Source organism: Giraffa tippelskirchi, chromosome 6 (genome assembly GCF_054371585.1).
Source record: "Giraffa tippelskirchi isolate mGirTip1 chromosome 6, T2T-mGirTip1v1.2.pri, whole genome shotgun sequence".
NCBI classification, from domain to species: domain Eukaryota; kingdom Metazoa; phylum Chordata; class Mammalia; order Artiodactyla; family Giraffidae; genus Giraffa; species Giraffa tippelskirchi.
In genome coordinates, this window is record NC_137280.1 from 94,967,599 (window position 1) to 94,986,469 (window position 18,871).

The following is an 18,871-nucleotide window of genomic DNA, read 5'->3' on the forward strand; positions in this document are numbered from 1 at the left end:
TATTTTCTTGTGAAGAATCTATTCAAAATTTTGCCAATTATTAAAATGTATTAGATAGTTATTTTTAAAAAAGAAAGAAGAGATATCATGTTAAAAGAAACAAAAACAACCCAATAACCCAGTGGTTGAGAGGTAAAGAATCCGCCTGGAATACAGGAGATGTAAGAGATGTGGGTTTGATCCCTGAGTCAGGAAGACACCCTGGAGGAGGGCATGGGAACCCACTCCAGTATTCCTGCCTGGAGAATCCCATGGACAGAGGAGCCTGGTGGGCTGCAGTCCATGGGGTCACAAAGAGTCGAACACAAGTGAAGTGACTTAGCATGCATGCTCGCAACACAGAATCAGGCAATAATTTAAAAAGCAAACATGCTGACTTTGCTCTTCTGGTTAAATTACTTTGCTGCTAATTATTTTAAAAGAGTCTAAAAGAGCTAGACAAAGTGCTGGTGTAAAACTACCTTGGAGGAATGCTGAAATTACCTAAGGTATGCTTTCTAGTCTGCCTGCCAGTGCAGGAGACTGGGGTTTGATCCCTGGGTGGGGAAGAGCCCCTGGAGAAAAGAATGGTTACCCACTCCAGTATTCTTGCCTGGGAAATCCCATGGACAGAAAAGCCTGGCCAGCCACAGTCCATGGGGTCGCACTGATCAACTAATATTTCCACTTTTCATGCTTTCCAGGATTCTGATTAAAACAACCAGATTTCAAACAATTTTGAATTTGTTCAAACAGGGCAAGAAAAAAACCTCTCTATTTTCAGCTAAAATCTTAACTGCAAAATATAAATACTCCAAGCTACGACACCAGACACAAAAGAGTTTGTACTGGAAATTCTCCGGCAGTCCTGTGGTTAGAATTCCATGTTCTCACTACTGAGGGCTTGGGTGCAATCCCTGGTCAGGGAACTAAGATTCCCACAAGTGGTATGCACCTGCCCAACTTTATATTGAATGGTTCTAGATGAAGTTTTAAAACAGGCAAAACTAATCATCTATGGTCAAAGTAATCACTTTTTTTTTCCCCTGAGGGATAGGTAGGTAGTATGATTGATGGGGCAAGGGCACAAGAAATTTAATAGAAATGTCCCATATTGGAATTTCTCTGGTGGTCCAGGGGCTAACATGCCACGCTTCCAATGCAGGTTCAATCATTGGTCAGATAACTAGATCCTACATGCTGCAACTAAGACTGGTACAGCCAAATAAATAAATAATATGTATTTTTAAAAAATACATATTTTGATCCCCTACTTCACATATGCAAAAATAAATTCCAAACGAACTCAAAATAAAACAATAAATACTACTCCACAATGCAGACTTTTTAAAAAGCAATTTAAAGCAAAGGACAGTCTTTCAATATACAAGAAAAAATCTAGGCGCTTGGACAGCTCCTAAAATAGGAGCCTGGATAGCTCAGTAGGTAGAGTATCAGACTTTTAATCTGAGGGTCCAGGGTTCAAGCCCCTGTTCAGGCGTGCTGTCCTCTATTTTGGGGCTTTCCTGATAGCTCAGTTGGTAAAGAATCCACCTGCAATGCAGGAGACCCCAGTTCAATTCCTGGGCCGGGAAGATCTGCTGGAGAAAGCATAGGCTACCCACTCCAGCATTCTTGGGCTTCCCTTGTGGCTCAGCTGGTAAAGAATCACCTGCAATGAGGGAGACCTGGGTTCGATCCCTAGGTTGGGAAGATGCCCTGGAGAAGGGAAAGGCTACTCACTCCAGTATTCTGGCCTGGAAAATTCCATGGACTGTATGGAGTCGCAGAGAGTCGGACATGACTGAGCAACTTTCATAAAATCTAGAAACTATAATAGGTTGATTGCGTTGCCTGTATTAAAGATTAAAATTTTAAAGACCAAAACACAACAAAGCAGTTAAGTCAAATAACAAACTGGGAAAAAACAATTGTGACATTTTATAGAGAGAAAGCACTATCAAAAGTCAGTAAGACTAACAACCCAGCAGAAAAATGGGCAACAGGCATGAAAAAGCAATTCAGAAAATACAGGCAGTCAATTATCAGAAACTGTTTAACCTGTGAAGAAATGTAAATAAAAACTTTAGCTGTGGGGAAATTCATACAATGAAATACTTTTCTTCTATATATGAGGCAACATTAAAAAGACGTAATATTCAGCATTAAGTGAGAATTTAAAGAAATAGGCACCCTCTGCCATTCCCTAATGTTGCTAGTTATTAAACAGTACAGCCTGTCGGAGAACTATTTGTTAAGAACTATTTTTAAAATAGAATGCACATATTTTTTGACCCAAGAATTCTACTTCTCTAATTAACAAAAACATATTCCTTCAGCAGAGGTAATTCTGGTTCACAGCCATGCTGAAAACTGGAACAAATAGTCTAGTAGTAAGACTGAGGAGCTCAACTGTGGTACAATCATACGAAGAATGATTATTCACTGTTAAAAGAATGAAGTTTTTATTTTCAGCACTATTGAAAATGCCCTTTACAGGCTAAGTAAAAAAAGTAAAGAATACTGTGTGCAGTAGGAACAATTTTTTAAGGAAAGACAAAAGTACACAGGTGTGTGAACATCCTTCTGTATTTGTTTTTTAGGTGGCTGTGGACAAAAAGAAGTCTGGGAAAATATGTCCATAATCTTAATAATGGATTGCCTCGTTTATTTAATGCCTATTTGTGTTCCTAAAAACTTTTAACACATGGATTTCTTTTTCTGTTAAAGAGAAAAAGAAAGCAAAAAAGGAGCTCCATAGACTCTACTTCTCCCCTGCCCCACAATAGTCTATCTCTGTTGATTTTTTTCCCTTAATTTATTTATTTTTAATTGAAGGATAATTACAATATTGTGTTCTCTGTTGATTTTTTAACTACTCTGCTTTGGAAAAAACATTGACTTGGGCAAATTGAAAAATGCACGATGAACTGTGGACCACACAGTGACTTCATTTCAAAGTGAGGTCACTGACTGCTCTTCTCCCAGAGCTAATACACCACACAACCTGGTCGACATTGGTGCCTGCCTCTCAGACATTTCACACCCAGGTCTTCACCATGGGCCAGGTGAAGGCATTTCATTTTGTTTTGGGACCTGAGCAACAAAACCTCCAATTACCAAGAGAACTTTCAGGATAGCCCAAATGCCCAGTTTTAGCTGATTCTTTCCTAAAACAGTAGTTGGATGTCACTGAATTCAATTAGGAAGTAATTCATCAGCAAATACTAAATAGGAAAACAAGGAAGACACAGCTTCTGTCCTCAACAACCTGAAATTCAGGCCAGAGCAGTGCAGAGGACCCAAGGAGAGAAGACTTGTTACTGGTGAGATCAGAAGTTGTCTCTTGATGAACTAGGACTCAAATGCAGACAGATGGGGAAGAGGAGTGGATGAAGTAAACCACGTGTTTGGGACCTGATTACAGGTGGATGTAATAGAGGAAAGTGGTGGGGGCAGAACCGGGAAGGGACCATCTGGGGCAATGGTGAGGGTCATTAATGCCATGTGGAATCCGGCTTTTATGCGATAGGCAGTTTTTGAAAGCAACATCTGTAAAAGTGACGACTCTGCTTTGGCCAGGCGGTATTTAAAAGGGAAACTATTTTCCACAAGTCAGACCAATAGGAGACTCAAGTAATCCTAAACACTCTCTACCTCAAGAAGGTTAAGACTCTGGATAAGCAACAGCTGCCGAGAAACCTACAGAAGAAAATAAGCAAAGGTGTCAGTACCTCTTCCATGCTGAGACTTCCCAAATCCCACGGAAACAAAAATACATTGGAGAGATCTTGAAAGAAAATGCACACCTTCATTCAAGGTCCATCAAAGATTCACAGGGCAGTCCACAGGCACATTAGCAGAGGAAGCCAGTTTGAAAGAAGTTCCTAACATCACCCTCCATACCTTTGCTGGATCTCTTTGATGTCTTCTTGTTTCCTTCAGAGGTAATTTCAATTTCATCAGGATTACCTCCCTCATCTTCAATTGCCTAAAGGGAAGGGAAAAGAAAAGTTCACCCAAAAAGGCAGCACACAGACCTGACTTTCACAGAAGCTTCAGGGGCTGATCTGGAAAGGGCCTCTCCCCACCTATTCATTCCTTTTTTCTGTTGCAGCAAGGGCCCCAGAGGTAGACTGATTCTACGGTATCTTGGCTGCCTGGTCTTAGGCAAGCTTCCTTAATTGTTCCGAGTTTGTTTTTTACTCTGGTAGGAGGGGCTAATTAAAGTTCTTACCCTGGAAAGCTGTCATGAGAATTCCTATTAGCCACAAAAAGCAAGCACTCATCGAACAGTCAGCTTATTTTTAGAATTATCACCACAATCGGATTGACCCTATTCCTGGGCCAAATTACCTATGCCGTTACTCAACACTGTACTGTTCAACTCTCTCCCTGATCCCTTTTCAATGCCTGCACTAGCACCATCTGGACAGAATATGGGACATGGCATGGGATGGGACACGGATTACTCCAACCCTTACTCATCTCTCTGATGGATTCCTAAGGTCTTGCTCTCAACCACCAGAGAACCTGCTTCATTGAACAGAGAATTATAAGGATCTCTTGGCAAGTCCCCCCTCTCATCCCAAGAGCCTGTTCTTCATTTGACTAGCTCCCACTTATGCTCAGCACTGTGTAGGCCACCAAGGAGGCGCTCAGAGGAGGAAAAAAAAAAAAAAACCCACAAAACAACCAATCAAGCAATCAACCGACCAAGCCTGTCAATGCTGATATCCCCAGACACCAGGCTTCACAATCAGATTTTTGAAAACCCTTTCTCTACTGCACAGTCCTGGGAGCCCATGTTCTGTTTAAATCCATTTCAAACACGGTTCTATTTGTAAATAGTTTCAGAAGTCTCAAAGATTCTCAGGAGTATTCTAGCTTGGTAAAGTCTAAGTTCAGAATAAGGCTTGGGGGGGCTCCACACCTAACCTGTACCAAGAAAACCTCTCCCTTCTCTCTGAAGCTAGAGTCAGAAAGAAGATTTGGAGTTATGCCCTGGCATGAAGGAGGGCTCAAACAGAAAGTCCCTACACTCCTTCTGGAGACAAAAGATTCCGGACCACCAGCAGGAGAATACAACAACTACCCCAGACAGGTGGACCAGTCCGCCCCTCAGGTCATCTCGTCCAGGTGTAGTGTTTACAGGGTTGTCCCTGGGGGGACTATAGGCTATGAGTCATCCCTACAGGTCTTGCCAAATTACACTTTGTGTGTTGTCACCTCCACCTTTCCCTCTTTTGTTCTTCCTAAAAGAATAAATAAATAAACCAAAGAAGGGACAAAACAACAGGTGATAGAAGTAGAAGAGAAGAACTCCAGTACTTCCAGACTTGCTCGGGTAAGGTGGCAGATGGGTATATACGCCAATGATGTTTGTGCATTTTGAGCACATCCCTAAGAAACTGAAGAGGAGAGGAAGAAGGAACAGATTTTTCCCCTCAGAGATGCTGGTGGAAGATACACCAGCTTCAGTCAACAGCCCGACAGAAGGTTCAATGCCACCCTATCAGCATCGAAGGCTTGTGGACTATCTGGGGGAATAATGGCTAAAGCCTCCCACCCCCACTCCCCCCACCAATTTCCCTTTATTGACAAGAGGCCCCATGGCTAGTAACACCCATGGATCACAGGTCCCTGGGTGCCAACTCTCCCCTCCTTGCATCTTCTTCAGGTAAACACTTCTGTGGATGAACTGCCTGCCGTGTCTGCTTAGAGGGAGTTAGTGTCCATAGTGAAAGACACACACTCTCGTTAAAAGGCACTACTGACTCAGAGCAAGTAATTCACCACTCTCCAGCCTGAGTTTCCTTATCTGGATAATAGGAAATAATCCCCACTTCCTCTAAACAGCAATTAATAAATAAAAACCCGATCCTCTGTTGTTTGGGAGGCAGGAGAGGGTGGAATGAGTCACAAACTGCACTGCTTGGGGGAGTAGGGTGGGGAGAGGGTAGGTGACAAGGCTTAGTTAGAAATCACAGAGAAGTCCGGAGACAAGAGACAGTGAAAGAAAGAAGCCACCGGAATCATACAGAACAGGGAAAGCAGAAAAGCACACTTAACTCTGCTTTTCGAACGCATCCCTCAGAACCCCCCAAGGCAGGGTTCAGTAACACACAGACTGCAAATACCACACAGTGCATACAGAGAGAAAAGTTAACTGTGACAGCAATTGCACTTTGAATGTTTATAAGCTACAGGTAGCATGCCAAGCACATTTTGGGCCATATTCCTTAACTCTAACGATTAAGAATTAATATTTTCCTCTTTTGGACACAAGGAGAAACAGACCAAGAGAGGGTTAAAATGTCCTTCACGTCCAAGATCGGGTCAAGAGACTGGCAGAGCCCTTAGGTTCTCTTCAAGTCTAACTGTAAGTTTCATTTCTGGTCTTTATTATAAGTAGCACTCTTCCTGCCAGGCTGAGTCCCCCAGCCATTCCCCCTCAACCCCGCTCTCAATACCCTCTTGATAAGGTTACTTCGTAAACTAACCCCCTATTCTAGACTTCTAGGGCCTAACGGATCAAGCAGCATCTCTCTCCCCAGAGGGGGCCCCCGCATCCAGCACACACTCAGAAAGTCGCCCGGCCTGGGTTCAAATCTCGACCTCCCCTCCCCGGCCGAGTGACCGTGGCCGAGTCCCCTGACTCCCCGGGCGGAGCGAGGATTTCAGGTTCCGCGTCCACTCTCAGAGATCGGGATGAAAGCAGCCGAAAGAAGCCCTAAAAAGCAGGGGTTGACGCGAATAACACAAGCCCTCGGCCGATGTCACCCGCCACCTCAAACTTTCCCCGTTCGCGTCGAGATTTTCTTGTTCTCGCCCCGATGCAGCGCTGGGCTTTGAACTCGGGCCCGCCGGGGCTCGGCGATCCCGCTCGGGCCTGAGAAAAGCGGGGAGAGGCCCGGAGCAGGCCGCAAACGGGACCGGGGGGGCTGGACCCGAGGCCAGGAGGCCCCTCGTCGCGGCCGCTCGGGTTCCCCGGCCCACCTCCTACCCACCCCCAGGGCCCCAGCTCTACCTTTCTAAGTCGTTCCATCAAAGCGCTCTTGTTGCCGCTCGAGTCCAGGTTCCGTTTCTTCAGCTCCGCCCGCAGATCGATCACCCTAAGGTCGGTGAGGCGCCGCGTCCCGGTCTCCGGCGAGGCGGAGCTCAGAGCCGCTGCGCCCGCCGTACCAGAATCGCCTAAGCCGGACAGAGACTCCGCCATTCCAGGGGCCCTGGCTCTGCCGACCACTTCACACAGACCTGGGCCGGGTTTACCACAGCTCTCAGGATGAACTTGCGCCGCCTTGTGAGAGAACGGTTCCGACCGCTTCGGCGTTACTCTCTTCTGCGCAGGCGTACCCGGCCCGGGTTCAACGCCCGGGGCCGCTTCTGCCCATGCGTAGTGAGAGCCCTGTGAGTGAGGTACGAGGCGCTTTACGTCTCGCCGGCCTCCCGCCGCGAACTGCCGAGACGCATGCGTACAGCTGTTACAGCGCCTGCGCGCTGTTGCCGTGGGCCTGCGGTTGGTCGACGCGCAAACGTCCGACTGCGGCTAAGAACGCCTATTCGGGCGGTGCGCGTGCGCGGCCGGAAAAGGGGGCGGGAGGAAGCGAGTGCGTTTTCCTCTCTGGCGGCGCCATTTTGTGCTCAGAGCCGCTGCAGCCGCCGGCGGTTGGGAAGTAATTGGCGGGGACAGCACACCCGGGATGGCGGAGACTCTGGCAGGGTCCGGCGACTCGGGTTCTGGCACGGCCGCTGTCGTCTCAGGCGTCTCAGAGGTCGGGACGCGGCGACTCAGCGACCTGCGGGTGATCGACCTGCGGGCGGAGCTGAAGAAGCGGAACCTGGACACCGGCGGCAACAAGAGCGTCCTGATGGAGCGGCTCAAGAAGGTGAGGCGGCCCTGGGCCCTGGGGTGCCGCCAGAGACCGAGTAACGCCCCCGCGCGGGCCTGTCACTGCGACTCCCTAGTGCGAGGCGCCCCCGGCCTGCATCTCTCGTTGCGAACTCCGGTCCGAACTGTGAGGAACCGCGGGTCGGCTGTGTGACCTTGGCCCGACACCGCCCCTCTCTGTGCCTTGTCGCCTCCTTCCATTCAGTCATCTCAGTGTTCTGAAAGCCCATCTTAGTCGTAGGGTAGCCCTTGGACTTTTCCCAGGGTTGTGTGACCTTGGACAGGTGCTGTCCCCTCCCAGCGCCTCAGTTTCCTCCCCTACGGAGCGGATGATTGAAGAACCTTTGACATTGCCCGGGAAGGGGAGCTGTGCCTGTTTTTGCCCCAGGACGCTTGCGTTCACCGTGCCCTACACCTGGTGGCTTCTCTCCCAGGTCTCCATCGAATTGGCGCTTTGTTGTCATTTTCGGGTCTGTCTTGAAATGTCGCCTCCGCCCCGCCCCCCACCCCCCGAAGTGAAGACTTGCTCCAATCCATGACTTCCTGTATCGTACCATCCTGTGTTCATTGTCCCACTTCGCAGCGTTGAACACAAAATTGGGTATGGCGAGTGGTCATTTGTCATGGAATCAAGCTCGTGAGGGTAGGAACCTGGTGAATTTACCAGGGAGTCCCCAGGCATGGATAAGAAGACACTGTTGCCTTGAACCACCAACCTCCCCCACTACCCAGGATGTTCTGTGATCTTCCCTGCCCTGGGTCAAAGGTGGCCTGTTGAGCAGTGCTCAGCCCTTTGCCCACTGCCAGACCAAGTGTAGCCTGTTTGTTAACGTTATTGACTTAAAGTTGAGACAGTGTGAAGGTTAGGGACCATTTTGGAACTCCAACCCTGACTGTGGAGCCCCAGCCTCTTTTGGGTGAAGGGCCCAGAGAGAACCAAGTGGTACTGGATTCACCTACTGCCTGGGGACCTGGCAGCCCACGTGGCAGAAACAGTTGCTTTTTGCAGGAAAGGGTTGCCTTTGTCGCTGGGAAATTGTTACAGAGGAAGAGCAGTGTGTGCCCCACAGCTCTTAACAGTGTTGTCAACTTTGTCTCTTCCCAACAGGCGGTTAAGGAAGAAGGGCAGGATCCTGATGAAATTGGCATTGCCTTAGAAGCCACAAGCAAGAAGACAAAGAGATGTGTGAAAGGTATCCACTTTAACTTGTTGCTGCTTGGGGTATCTACAGCAAGAGAGCTTATATAGAGAACTGGTTTTTTAGCATTCTTCTAGCCCTCCAAGTCAGGAGCGCTCCTTTGGCCCTCATTGTCTTCCATCTAACAGCTTGCTTTTCCATCACCTAACATATAACTATGTCAGGGTGCTGGGGAGGATTTGCAGGTGCCAAGTAAAATTAAAATACCGGTGGCTCATCAGTAAAGAACCCGCCTGCCCATGCAGGAGACATGGGTTCAACCCCTGACTCAGGAAGATCCTTTGGAGGAGGGAAACGGCAACCCACTCCAGTATTCTTGCCTAGAAAATCCCATGGACAGAGGAGCCTGGCAGGTTGCATTCCATGGGATCTCAAGAGTCGAACTCGACTTCGTGACTGAACAACAGTTAAAAACATTACAGCTTTTGTTTCTAGGATTAAAAAAGAACTAGCGTAAGGGACACTCTTAAAAGCTGCCCCAGCTGACCTGAGCAACCAGATGCACCTGCTTGTCTTCCTGGTTCAAAAAATAGGACTTAAATCAAGGAAAATGACAGCAGGCAGAGACCCAATAGAACCCAACTTCTTTAGGGTCCAAAATAGGTTGTTGGAAAACATTTGCCTGGTTTACTAGTGAGATTTTTTTTTTCAAATCTAAATATAATTCACATACTGTAAAATTCACATGTTTAAAGTGTATAATGCTGTGCTTTTTAGTATATTCACAAGATTATGATGTCATCACTACTGTTAGTTCTAGAACATTTTCTAGATTTCATCTCAAGAAGAATTGCCTATCCCCGAATCGCCTATCCCCCGTTAGCAATCAGTTCCCACATCCCCCTGGCCCCAGCAGTATCTAATTGAGGTTTTGTCTCTAAGGATTTTGCGCATTGTAGACATTTCATGTAAGTAGACTCATACAGCATGTGACCTCTCATGTCTGGCATCCTCTCATGTCTGGAATCCTTCATGGAGCATCATGTTTTTAAGGTTTATCCGTGGTATGACATGTATCAGTGCTCCTTTCCTTTTTACGGTTGACAGCAAAAGCTTGGGAACCTCACTAACAGTGGTTCTCATTTTCAGACTTTACTGTGATAAGGACGGTATAATTTGCAACTCCCATACGATGGGATTGTTGTCTTGAAGGGTGCTGCACGAAAGTTTTTACAGCTGTCCATTCACCTAAAGAAGTGCTAATTTCAGGCAGTGGGATACAGCTGCTCAGAAAGTAAAAAGAAATAACTTTGTATTTTCCAAAACTTCTCTTTATATTTTTCACAGCTTTTTCTAGCAGGATGACTTCCAGAACTCAGTGAACTGTATAAATCTTACACACGTGTTTTGAAAGGTTAAATTTTTGAGTTAGGTTACACTTAAAGGGGGTTATGTTTAAAACACTGGTATCTTTTCATTGCTCATGAAACTGTCCGTATTTCAGCTGTAGACGTGGACCGTTGAAACAAACCAATCATGAGGGATGGATCTATAGCAGGAAACATACAGATAGCCTGTTTGTGCTTTGCTGTTAAGTTACCCGTATCTGAAAGTTTGGTTTTGAATAGCTGAAAGTTTAAACTTTTTTGTGTGTAGGTGCTCATTTTAAATTGTGAGGTTAGGTTTACTCATCAAAATGATTTTGGCTCCTATAAGGAATCTTTGAATCATTAGAAAAACTTAGTTGAGTGCTTCCAATACATGTCTGAATGGGTTAAAGCATAGGTCAGCTCAAAGCTACTTGGAGTTAGGTAGCATTGTGTCAGGAAAGCCTTGATAATGGTTACTCTTGGTATAAAGTGAGTGTTTATACCAGTACAGGTTGGGGTTAGGAAGGCACTGGTACCCTTCTTTTTCACAGAAGTCCCCGAAGCCCAAGATCCTGGGGCAGAGAACAGCTCCTCCAGGTTGTAGAGCTAGTGTGTTCTCCAGAGGCATCTGGGCATGTGGTTAGTTATACGAAGTGCTAGGTCCTCATGGTGTCCTGGTTGAAATTAGGTCCTCGAGATTAGTAGGCATCAGCCAATGGGTTTCCAGAGTCCGCCACAAAGTTGGACTGATTCTGGGAATTCGTGAGTAACCACTGCCTTTCAAAAGTGAAAGGAAGCTGAACTTGTTGCAGGTCAGAACTTGAGTCCTTTTCCCCAACTCATCTAAATGGGCAGAATTGCTGAAAACTGGGTGTGTTTTGAAAGATCAGCATTCTAAATTAGGTTACATTTGGGATTAAAATTGAATTGTCTGTGCCATTCCCCTGTCCTGTTCCCCCACCCTTCAGTTTTTAGTCAAGACCCATCCCTTGGGATTGGGGTGCAGCCTGTGTGCCCAGAGTTTATCTCATTCTCACTCCCACTTAGGGTGCTTTCTGGTGAGGTTTTTTGGTCTGCCTCTCTCCTGTTTACCTTCTTCATGGGCACTTCAAGCTACTGTTTGAGGCTTGAGAAATTGGGTGCAATTATCAAGCATTTTAAACAGTGTGTTTCAAAAGGATATGCCCAGTTCAGATATAATGGGAGGTGGTACAGCTCGGTTTTTGAGTCCCAGCTTTGGAGCAGAACCAAATTCTGTCAAATGCAGATAATAAACCTGCTAGCATTGTGAGGGGTATTAAGTAATGTGAAGAGCACAGTGTGTAATAAAACTACATTTCTTGAGTAATCATTGATAATAATGGGAAATGAAATACTTAGGATATTGCAGTTGGCATCTATAATCAAAGATTGAGGTTTCTTAAGACTCAAAAACAGAGTTATGGTTGTGGAGGGTGGGGTGTGTAAGAGTGATGGAGTGATGGTTTGGGATTAGCAGATACAAACTACCATATATATAGGTTGGATCAACAACAAGGTCCTACTGTATAGCACAGGCAACTGTATTCAGTATCCTGTAACAAGCCATAATGGAAAGGACATGAAAAAGAATATATATATGTGTATAACTGAATTATTTTACAGCAGAAATTAATACGACATTGTAAATCAGCTAAACATTTATAAAATAAATGAGGTTTCTTAAGTTGCAAAACTGTGGTATGCCACAGCATTTTACAGACTCGGCGGTGTTGATAGTTTGAACCGAGAGCTTTGTGGTAGGGTGCTGTCCTTTGTGTTACTGTGTGCTGGACAGCATCCTTCGCCACTGCCCACTACATGTCGGTAGCACTGCCAGTCATAACACCAAAAATGTCTCCAGGCATCACCCTGTTACAGCTCACACCCTCACTGACCCCCCATACTGGCCTCCCACATGTAAACATACATGCCATGGTTTGCTTTTCTTTGGTATATTAGTTTGTATATACCCTTTAGAATAGAGTTTTGCATGTCCTAAGGGAACTCTAGAATAAAGATATGTACATTTTTAAGGCTGTTGATAACATAGGGAGCCCAAAGATTTTACTTTCCTTCGAAGAGTTTCCACTTTCCTTCCCTTCCAGCCCCATTGGGAATACCTGGCATCACTGTCAATAGTCCTTTTGCGTTCACAGAGCCCAGGATGAAAATAGACTTTATGGTAGTCTTTGCCTTTTGTCTTGAGTAGAAAAAATCTTCTGGGCTGAAGAATGACAGAAAGCCAGAGGCTTGATGCAGTGGGTGGAGCGAAGGGGAACTCACAGGTCTGTCGTCCAGCACACACTCTTAGGTTGTAGTTCTTTGGGTGCTGTATGGACGTGACTTTTTAAATTTACTCGTTGGCAAATGCCTGTTTTTATCCTTTGCTCATTTTTGTTGGAGGATGTTTGTGTTAGCTTGAAGTGGTTTGGAAACCTTTTGAAGCTTTGGATATTTTGTGCAGAATCAAAATACTTTTGATGGTATTACAGAAATTCTAGATCTTATGTTCCAGTTGAGACAAAACTGTACGTGACAGACGAACAGGCACATTCAGCTTCCTTGTATCATGTTCTCACCAAGACTGAGCTGCGTTGTCCTGCAGAAGCTAATTAAAAGGCCAGAACCCAAGTGCTATCTGACTGAACAATTTTTCTGTTATTAGAACAAAAGGCAGAAGAGGAAGGCACTGAAGACAATGGCCTGGAAGAAGATTCCAGAGATGGGCAGGTAGATGCCATGACAGCAGAGGGGGCGGCAGGAGCTCTGCGTCCCGGTCCACCTGGTTGTTGATGCCTTTCGTCGTCCCTCATTACAGGAGGATATGGAAGCAAGTTTGGAGGGTTTGCCAAGTATTGACATGATGGACGTTAATGTGTTAGAAGAAACCGAGGCTGAGAACAGTACTGCTCCAGACTTCGGGGAGGATGGCACTGACAGCATCCTTGAATCCCTTTGTGAGAGCAAAGACTACGTGGCCACGCAGCTGAGGGAGCTCCCGGATCAGTTCACAGGACACGCTGTAGGTAACGCAGTTGCGGTGCAACGCGCTGCAGCCCTGGGGCTCCTCACTGTTTCTGTGTGCTTCAGCCAAGATGGAACACACTGATGGTTGGTTAAATAACACACAGCTCAGTCACCATTTGGTATCTAAATCTTGGCGTAAATTGCATCCATTTAAACTCAACACAGATCAGATGTTAACTAACGAATAACTTCTCTGTAATGTTGGAGAATATTTCTGTAATTGGGTAGGGGACACGTTCTTAGCATAAGTCAAAAGTCTGACACTGTTGTTGAAAGTATTTTCTTTGAAAAGAAAAGAGATTTAAAAAAACTATAGAAAGATAAGAAAACAAACAGTTCATAATCTCACCATGCAGATAATTCTGTTGATAGTTTAAATATGTATTCCATGTATAAGTTGACAGTTGTTAATTAAAGGATGTGAAATACAGTGAAGAAAAGTCTTTGTCTCCTAGAAGAATCCCTCCAATTAAAGGGATCCACTGTTAAACTTCCTGTGTCTGAGGGAAGACTTTAATTCTCTTAAGCAACATCACAGTGCCAGCTTTCACTTGTCTTTTTGGCATAAAATTTCCTGGTGGTCCTCCTGGAACTGGTTGCCAGTTTAACCTCACCACTTTGGCATGCCCAGCTGTCTTAGTTTGGTTTTATTTAAGGCATTCTAGCTTTAGACTGGAAAAGAAGTGCCCTTATAGGACTGAGCTTTAAACCTTTAAGGTCAAAAGTCACAAATTCCACACGTTGCCACACCTTGACATAGGTTAGCTTTGGTTAATTCTCTCAGTGTAATGCTTTTGTGTGTTAATTATTTCCATAGCATAGACTTGACTTCTTGGTTAATGGAAACATCCTGGTCATAAGTTTCAAACCTGGGACTTCCCTGGTAGTCCATTGGTTAGGACTCTACTCCTAGAGCAGGGGGCATGGGTTCAGTATGTGATTGGGAAACTAAGATCCCGCACGCTTCTGTATGACCTGCCCTTCCCACCCGCCCCCCCCTAAAAAAAGTTTCAAACCTAAGAAAAAATTACTTAGGGAGGGATATTTTTGTATTTCACTTAAAAAGTTAGCTTTCAAATTTAATAACCTTTAAGATACTAGTTTTCCTTTAGTATGCTGTGCTGTGCTAACTCGCTCAATTGTGTCTGACTCTATGTGACCCCATGGACTGTAGCCCGCCAGGCTCCCCTGTCCATGGGGATTCTCTAGGCAAGAATACTGGAGTAGGTTGCCATGCCCTTCTCCAGGGGATCTTCCCAATCCAGAGATTGAACCCAGGTCTCCCGCATTGCAGGCGGATTCTTTACCATCTAAGCCACTAGAGAAGCCTAAGAATACTGGAGTGGGTAGCCTATCTCTTGTCCATGGTATCTTCCTGACCCAGGAATTGAACCAGGGTCTCCTGCATTGCAAGTGGATCCTACACCAGCTGAACTACCAGGGAAACCCTTTGTTTAGTATAGTAGATAATAAAAAGAAAACAAGTTAAATATTTGTTTTAAAGTATACTAGAGAAAGTGCCAGGTTACTGTTATTTTAAAATAATTGCTTCCAAGTGAAATCAGAGGAGTGTGAAGTTCACTTTCCCTTTGAGTCAGCTTCAGAAATCTGAGGCTGGGTAGTGTATGCTGACCACCAGTGTGGGGAAACTGCCTGGAGAATGAATCTGCTCATTCGTTTGTTCATTCAGTTGGTTGGTGCTGACAGAGTGCCAGCTGCTTTGAGCCACTGTCAGAGATCCTGGGGCTGCCTGATCCTGGAGCGGGCCTAGAAACAGGGAGGCAGGTGATCAACAGAGTAACATTGTCCCCCTCTTACCCACAGTTTTGCTTTCTGAGGTTTCAGTTACCCATGGTCAACTGGGGTCTAAAAATATTAGATGAAATAAACAATTTTTGTGTTCTAAATTACATGCCATTCTGAGTAGCATGAAGAAACCTTGTGCCATCCTCACAGACAGAAATCATGCTTTTTGTCCAGTGTATCCATAGTGTATGTACTCCCTGTCCGTTGGTATGGAAAAACATGGTGTTTAAGGCCTGGTGCTGTCTGAAGTTTTAGATAGCCACTGGACTTTGGGGACATACGCCCTGTGGCTAAGGGGCAGCCACTGGGATCCAGCAGTGGGCTTGCAGATGGCATTTGGCATCGTGAAGAAAACAGATCTGTAGGTGGCCTGGAAAGTGGTGAGGTGTGGGCCTTGACACTCATAATTCTGTCTCCTCAAAGTAGTCTTGGCGTTTTTTCTTTCAGATTGATGGGGAAGGCTTCGAGAACACTTTGGATGCTTCATCGTTGGACTTCAAAGTACCTCCGGTAGGTTACTGTCTGGTTCTGCATGGCTGGAAACCTGACATGAGTGATGAATTTTCCACAGTGAAAAAGAAGGAGTGAGAGAAAGAGAGTGTGTGTGTGTGTGTGTGTAAACAATCCATTGCACTTTGGTCCTGAGTGGGATGCTCAGCATAAGCGGTTGAGCTAAATTTTCAGGGTCAGGGTTTGCAGCCTAGTGGGCATGGTGTTAATGACCAACGAGAATGTAACCAGAAGGGAGAAGTGCAGGTGATTGGGTTATACAAACACTAGAGGGCTTCCCAGAGGAGTTTCTCTGTCAGAGTTGAGGTCTGGCGAGCCAGTCAAGTTAGCCAGTTGAAGGGGTAAAGAAGACTGGGGCCTGTTGCAGGGATGGACAAAGCAAGGTGGAGGGCTGCAGAAATAGGTGGGCCAGACTCCCAAAGCCCAGGAGCTAGTGTCTTCAGTCCAGGGTGAAGTTAGGGAGAGCTGTCCAGCAGGGTGGAGAAATGGTTTTGTTGACATGTTCCAGTTACACATAAAGTTCCGTGTTGGGAGAGAGACTTTTCTCAGATCTGGTGTGATGTCTACAGCAGTCATGTGTGTGATATCTGCCTGGACTGGGGAAGTTGTTGCCAATTGCAGAGGCCTAACTGCAAGGGGGGATTGGACGGGCTAACATTAAAGTGCTCTGTGAGTTTTGTCTTTTCTTTTTCTCAATAGGATATTGAAGAACCTCTGTTGGAGCCAGGTACTGATAAGAGAAACACAACAGTTATGGTTTGAAAGTTTTCCCACTTTTCTTTTAAAGCTGTTTATATATTTTAAGCTTTTCTATGGTCTTATGAATTATTTTAATGGTGGACAATCCAGATCGTACAAGGATCAGAGATTGGAAACCCATTCGTATCACCAGATCTGTGGAAGTGCTGTTCTGGTTTCTGAAGGTCAGATATGTTAAGTGAGATGTAGTGATGACTTTCATCTCTCTAACCATGTAGAGTGGCATTTAAGTACTTCCCCTGCCCCCCCTTCCCCGGTGATTCTTCCATGTGTTTCTACACATGAAGCAGAGCTTGTATTATTTGCTGCAGTCGTTTAGATTAATGCAGTGAAGGTAGGACAAAGCGGTGGTCAGGGCACTGATTGCCTGAGAAGTGACTGAATTCCAGAAGAGGAACCAGAGTTTCTCCACGAAAATTCCCAACGTGTTGTTCCCCTTCTGGACTGCATTTATCTCCTTCGGCGGAAATTTCTGGTTTTCCTATTGGACTGTTCTGTTAAAAGAAATTCAAAGAAATTTGAAGGTCGAGCTGTCCTTGAATGGTGATCGCGTTCGATTCAGCACCTTGGACACTGGAAAAATAAGGAGAAGATCCATACTTGAACAAAAACATGAACGAGACTGTCGAGAAGCTGCCACACGGTTGTAGGTGTTTAAATCTGTGGGGGCCTTTTCTCTTCCATGTAGCATAGAGGCTTAGTCTAGCAGTCGGTCAAAGTGCAGGTAGTGTAACCAGTGTTAAGTTTGTGTACCCGCGGGTTTTCCAATCTCTGTGTAGCTAGCAGTTCTCTTCGTGTTAGTGTGGCTGCCGTGCCAGTTCCGCATTTGTGATTGCTTTATTTCCCTGGTAATTAAACCTTGTGCCATTCTATTCCTGTTAAATCCGTAGAAAATGAGAAAATACTCGACATTTTGGGGGAAACTTGTAAATCTGAGCCAGTAAAAGAAGAAGGTTCCGAGCTGGAGCAGCCATTTGCACAGGAAACAAGTAGCGTGGGGCCAGACAGAAAACTTGCGGAGGAAGAGGACCTTTTTGACAGCGCCCATCCGGAGGAGGGTGATTTAGATTTGGCCAACGAGTCAACAGCACACGCTCAGTCGAGCAAGGCAGACACCCTGTTAGCGGTAGTGAAAAGGGAGCCCGTGGAGCAGACAGGCGATGACGAGAGGATGGACTGTGAGCCTGTAGGGCTAGAGAAGCCAATTGAGCAGAGTAGTAAAGCCTCAGAGCACACGGAAGCCTGTAGCGAGGAGGCCGCGGAAGCGCCCCCGGAAGCCTCAAGCCCGGACCCCGGGGATAGCAAAGAAGACGTGAAGAAGTTTGCTTTTGAAGCTTGTAATGAAGTCCCTCCGGCTCCTAAAGAGTCCTCAGCCAGTGAGGGCGCTGATCAGAAAATGAGGTTTGTTTTTTCTCAGTTTTAGACCAGACGCTATCTCCTTTTCATTGGTCGTTTAATGACACACATAAGCTGTTGTTTCTGCAATTGGCCAGCCAGACTGATGCTATTGTAGTTTACCTCTAAAGAATGTTTGATTTCTCTGTGTATTTTTAATGGGTGATTTCAATTCCTTTTGTTTTCCTCAACCTGCTATGGTTGTGCTCTTAAATTGTTAAGTGTTATCTTCAGCTAAATAGAATTGGTTTTTAAGAATCTGACATTGTATTGGGGGTGGGGTGAGATTTCCAATATAAGCTTGCAAAGGTGCCTGTTAAAATTTTATTTCTGACTAATTTTCTGGTAGGTATTCAGTCTTAGCACATACCATACTTTTGATTTAGTTCTCTTTCATTTTTTCCTGTACGAGTAATACTAACTTTTATCTCTAGCTCTTTTAAGGAAGAAAAAGATATAAAGCCAATCGTTAAAGATGAAAAAGGTATGATTCAACTTACATTTCAGGGAGTCACCTACAGATCCCTTATTTTGGGAGGGAGGGTCTGCAGGAATCCACAATTTGGATCCAGTACTTGGTTTTATTATGGATTATGGGAATTAATCAGCTAATCATATCTTGAGAGACTAATTTTTAAATGTTGGTGAGCTTCTGAACATGTGTCTTTGATGAGATTGTCATTTATGGAATGGTGAAAGTCCTTTTATAGGATAAGTATTCTTCTACCTGTAAAATGATAGAATTTTAGAAACTGCTGTTTTGGTCATCAGCTGATCGTTGAATGCCATTTCAGTTTATAACTGACATAGTTGCGATTATTCCTTGAGTAAGAAAACTCAGTTTTTATGATCTAGATTTTTCACCTTCTGTCCCATGTGTTGGCAGTAATTAAGTTTTTGAGTCAGAGGAATCAAGGTTGGATTGCGTTAGGGTTTAAGAGAGGGCTGCAGTCTCAGGGGGCCAAGCATAATCA

The 18,871-nt window shown here is 45.2% G+C and overlaps 2 protein-coding genes and 1 non-coding gene across 29 annotated transcripts in view; 2 read left to right on the plus strand and 1 right to left on the minus strand.

Moving 5' to 3' along the window:
• Nucleotides 1–7,325, minus strand: part of SAFB (scaffold attachment factor B) — a 60,004-nt gene extending 52,679 nt beyond the window's left edge. For all 23 annotated transcript variants that reach the window (XR_014056531.1, XR_014056530.1, XR_014056529.1 and 20 more), the window contains exons 1-2: nucleotides 7,010–7,325; nucleotides 3,886–3,970 (exon numbers count right to left, since the gene is read on the minus strand). Coding sequence is in view for 14 of the 23 variants with exons in the window: in XM_081499496.1 (XP_081355622.1) it covers nucleotides 3,886–3,970; nucleotides 7,010–7,198 (274 nt within the window). In the remaining 9 variants the exon portion in view is untranslated. The remainder of the gene's footprint in view (nucleotides 1–3,885; nucleotides 3,971–7,009) is intronic.
• TRNAK-UUU (transfer RNA lysine (anticodon UUU)) lies at nucleotides 1,408–1,480 on the plus strand. The gene has a single exon. It is a non-coding gene; the product is annotated as a tRNA-Lys (tRNA).
• A 280-nt stretch (nucleotides 7,326–7,605) lies between the features above and the next one.
• Nucleotides 7,606–18,871, plus strand: part of SAFB2 (scaffold attachment factor B2) — a 29,417-nt gene continuing 18,151 nt past the window's right edge. For all 5 annotated transcript variants that reach the window (XR_014056537.1, XR_014056539.1, XR_014056538.1 and 2 more), the window contains exons 1-8: nucleotides 7,606–7,868; nucleotides 8,979–9,063; nucleotides 13,066–13,130; nucleotides 13,219–13,422; nucleotides 15,681–15,743; nucleotides 16,443–16,470; nucleotides 17,393–17,903; nucleotides 18,332–18,381. Coding sequence is in view for 2 of the 5 variants with exons in the window: in XM_081499515.1 (XP_081355641.1) it covers nucleotides 7,683–7,868; nucleotides 8,979–9,063; nucleotides 13,066–13,130; nucleotides 13,219–13,422; nucleotides 15,681–15,743; nucleotides 16,443–16,470; nucleotides 17,393–17,903; nucleotides 18,332–18,381 (1,192 nt within the window). In the remaining 3 variants the exon portion in view is untranslated. The remainder of the gene's footprint in view (nucleotides 7,869–8,978; nucleotides 9,064–13,065; nucleotides 13,131–13,218; nucleotides 13,423–15,680; nucleotides 15,744–16,442; nucleotides 16,471–17,392; nucleotides 17,904–18,331; nucleotides 18,382–18,871) is intronic.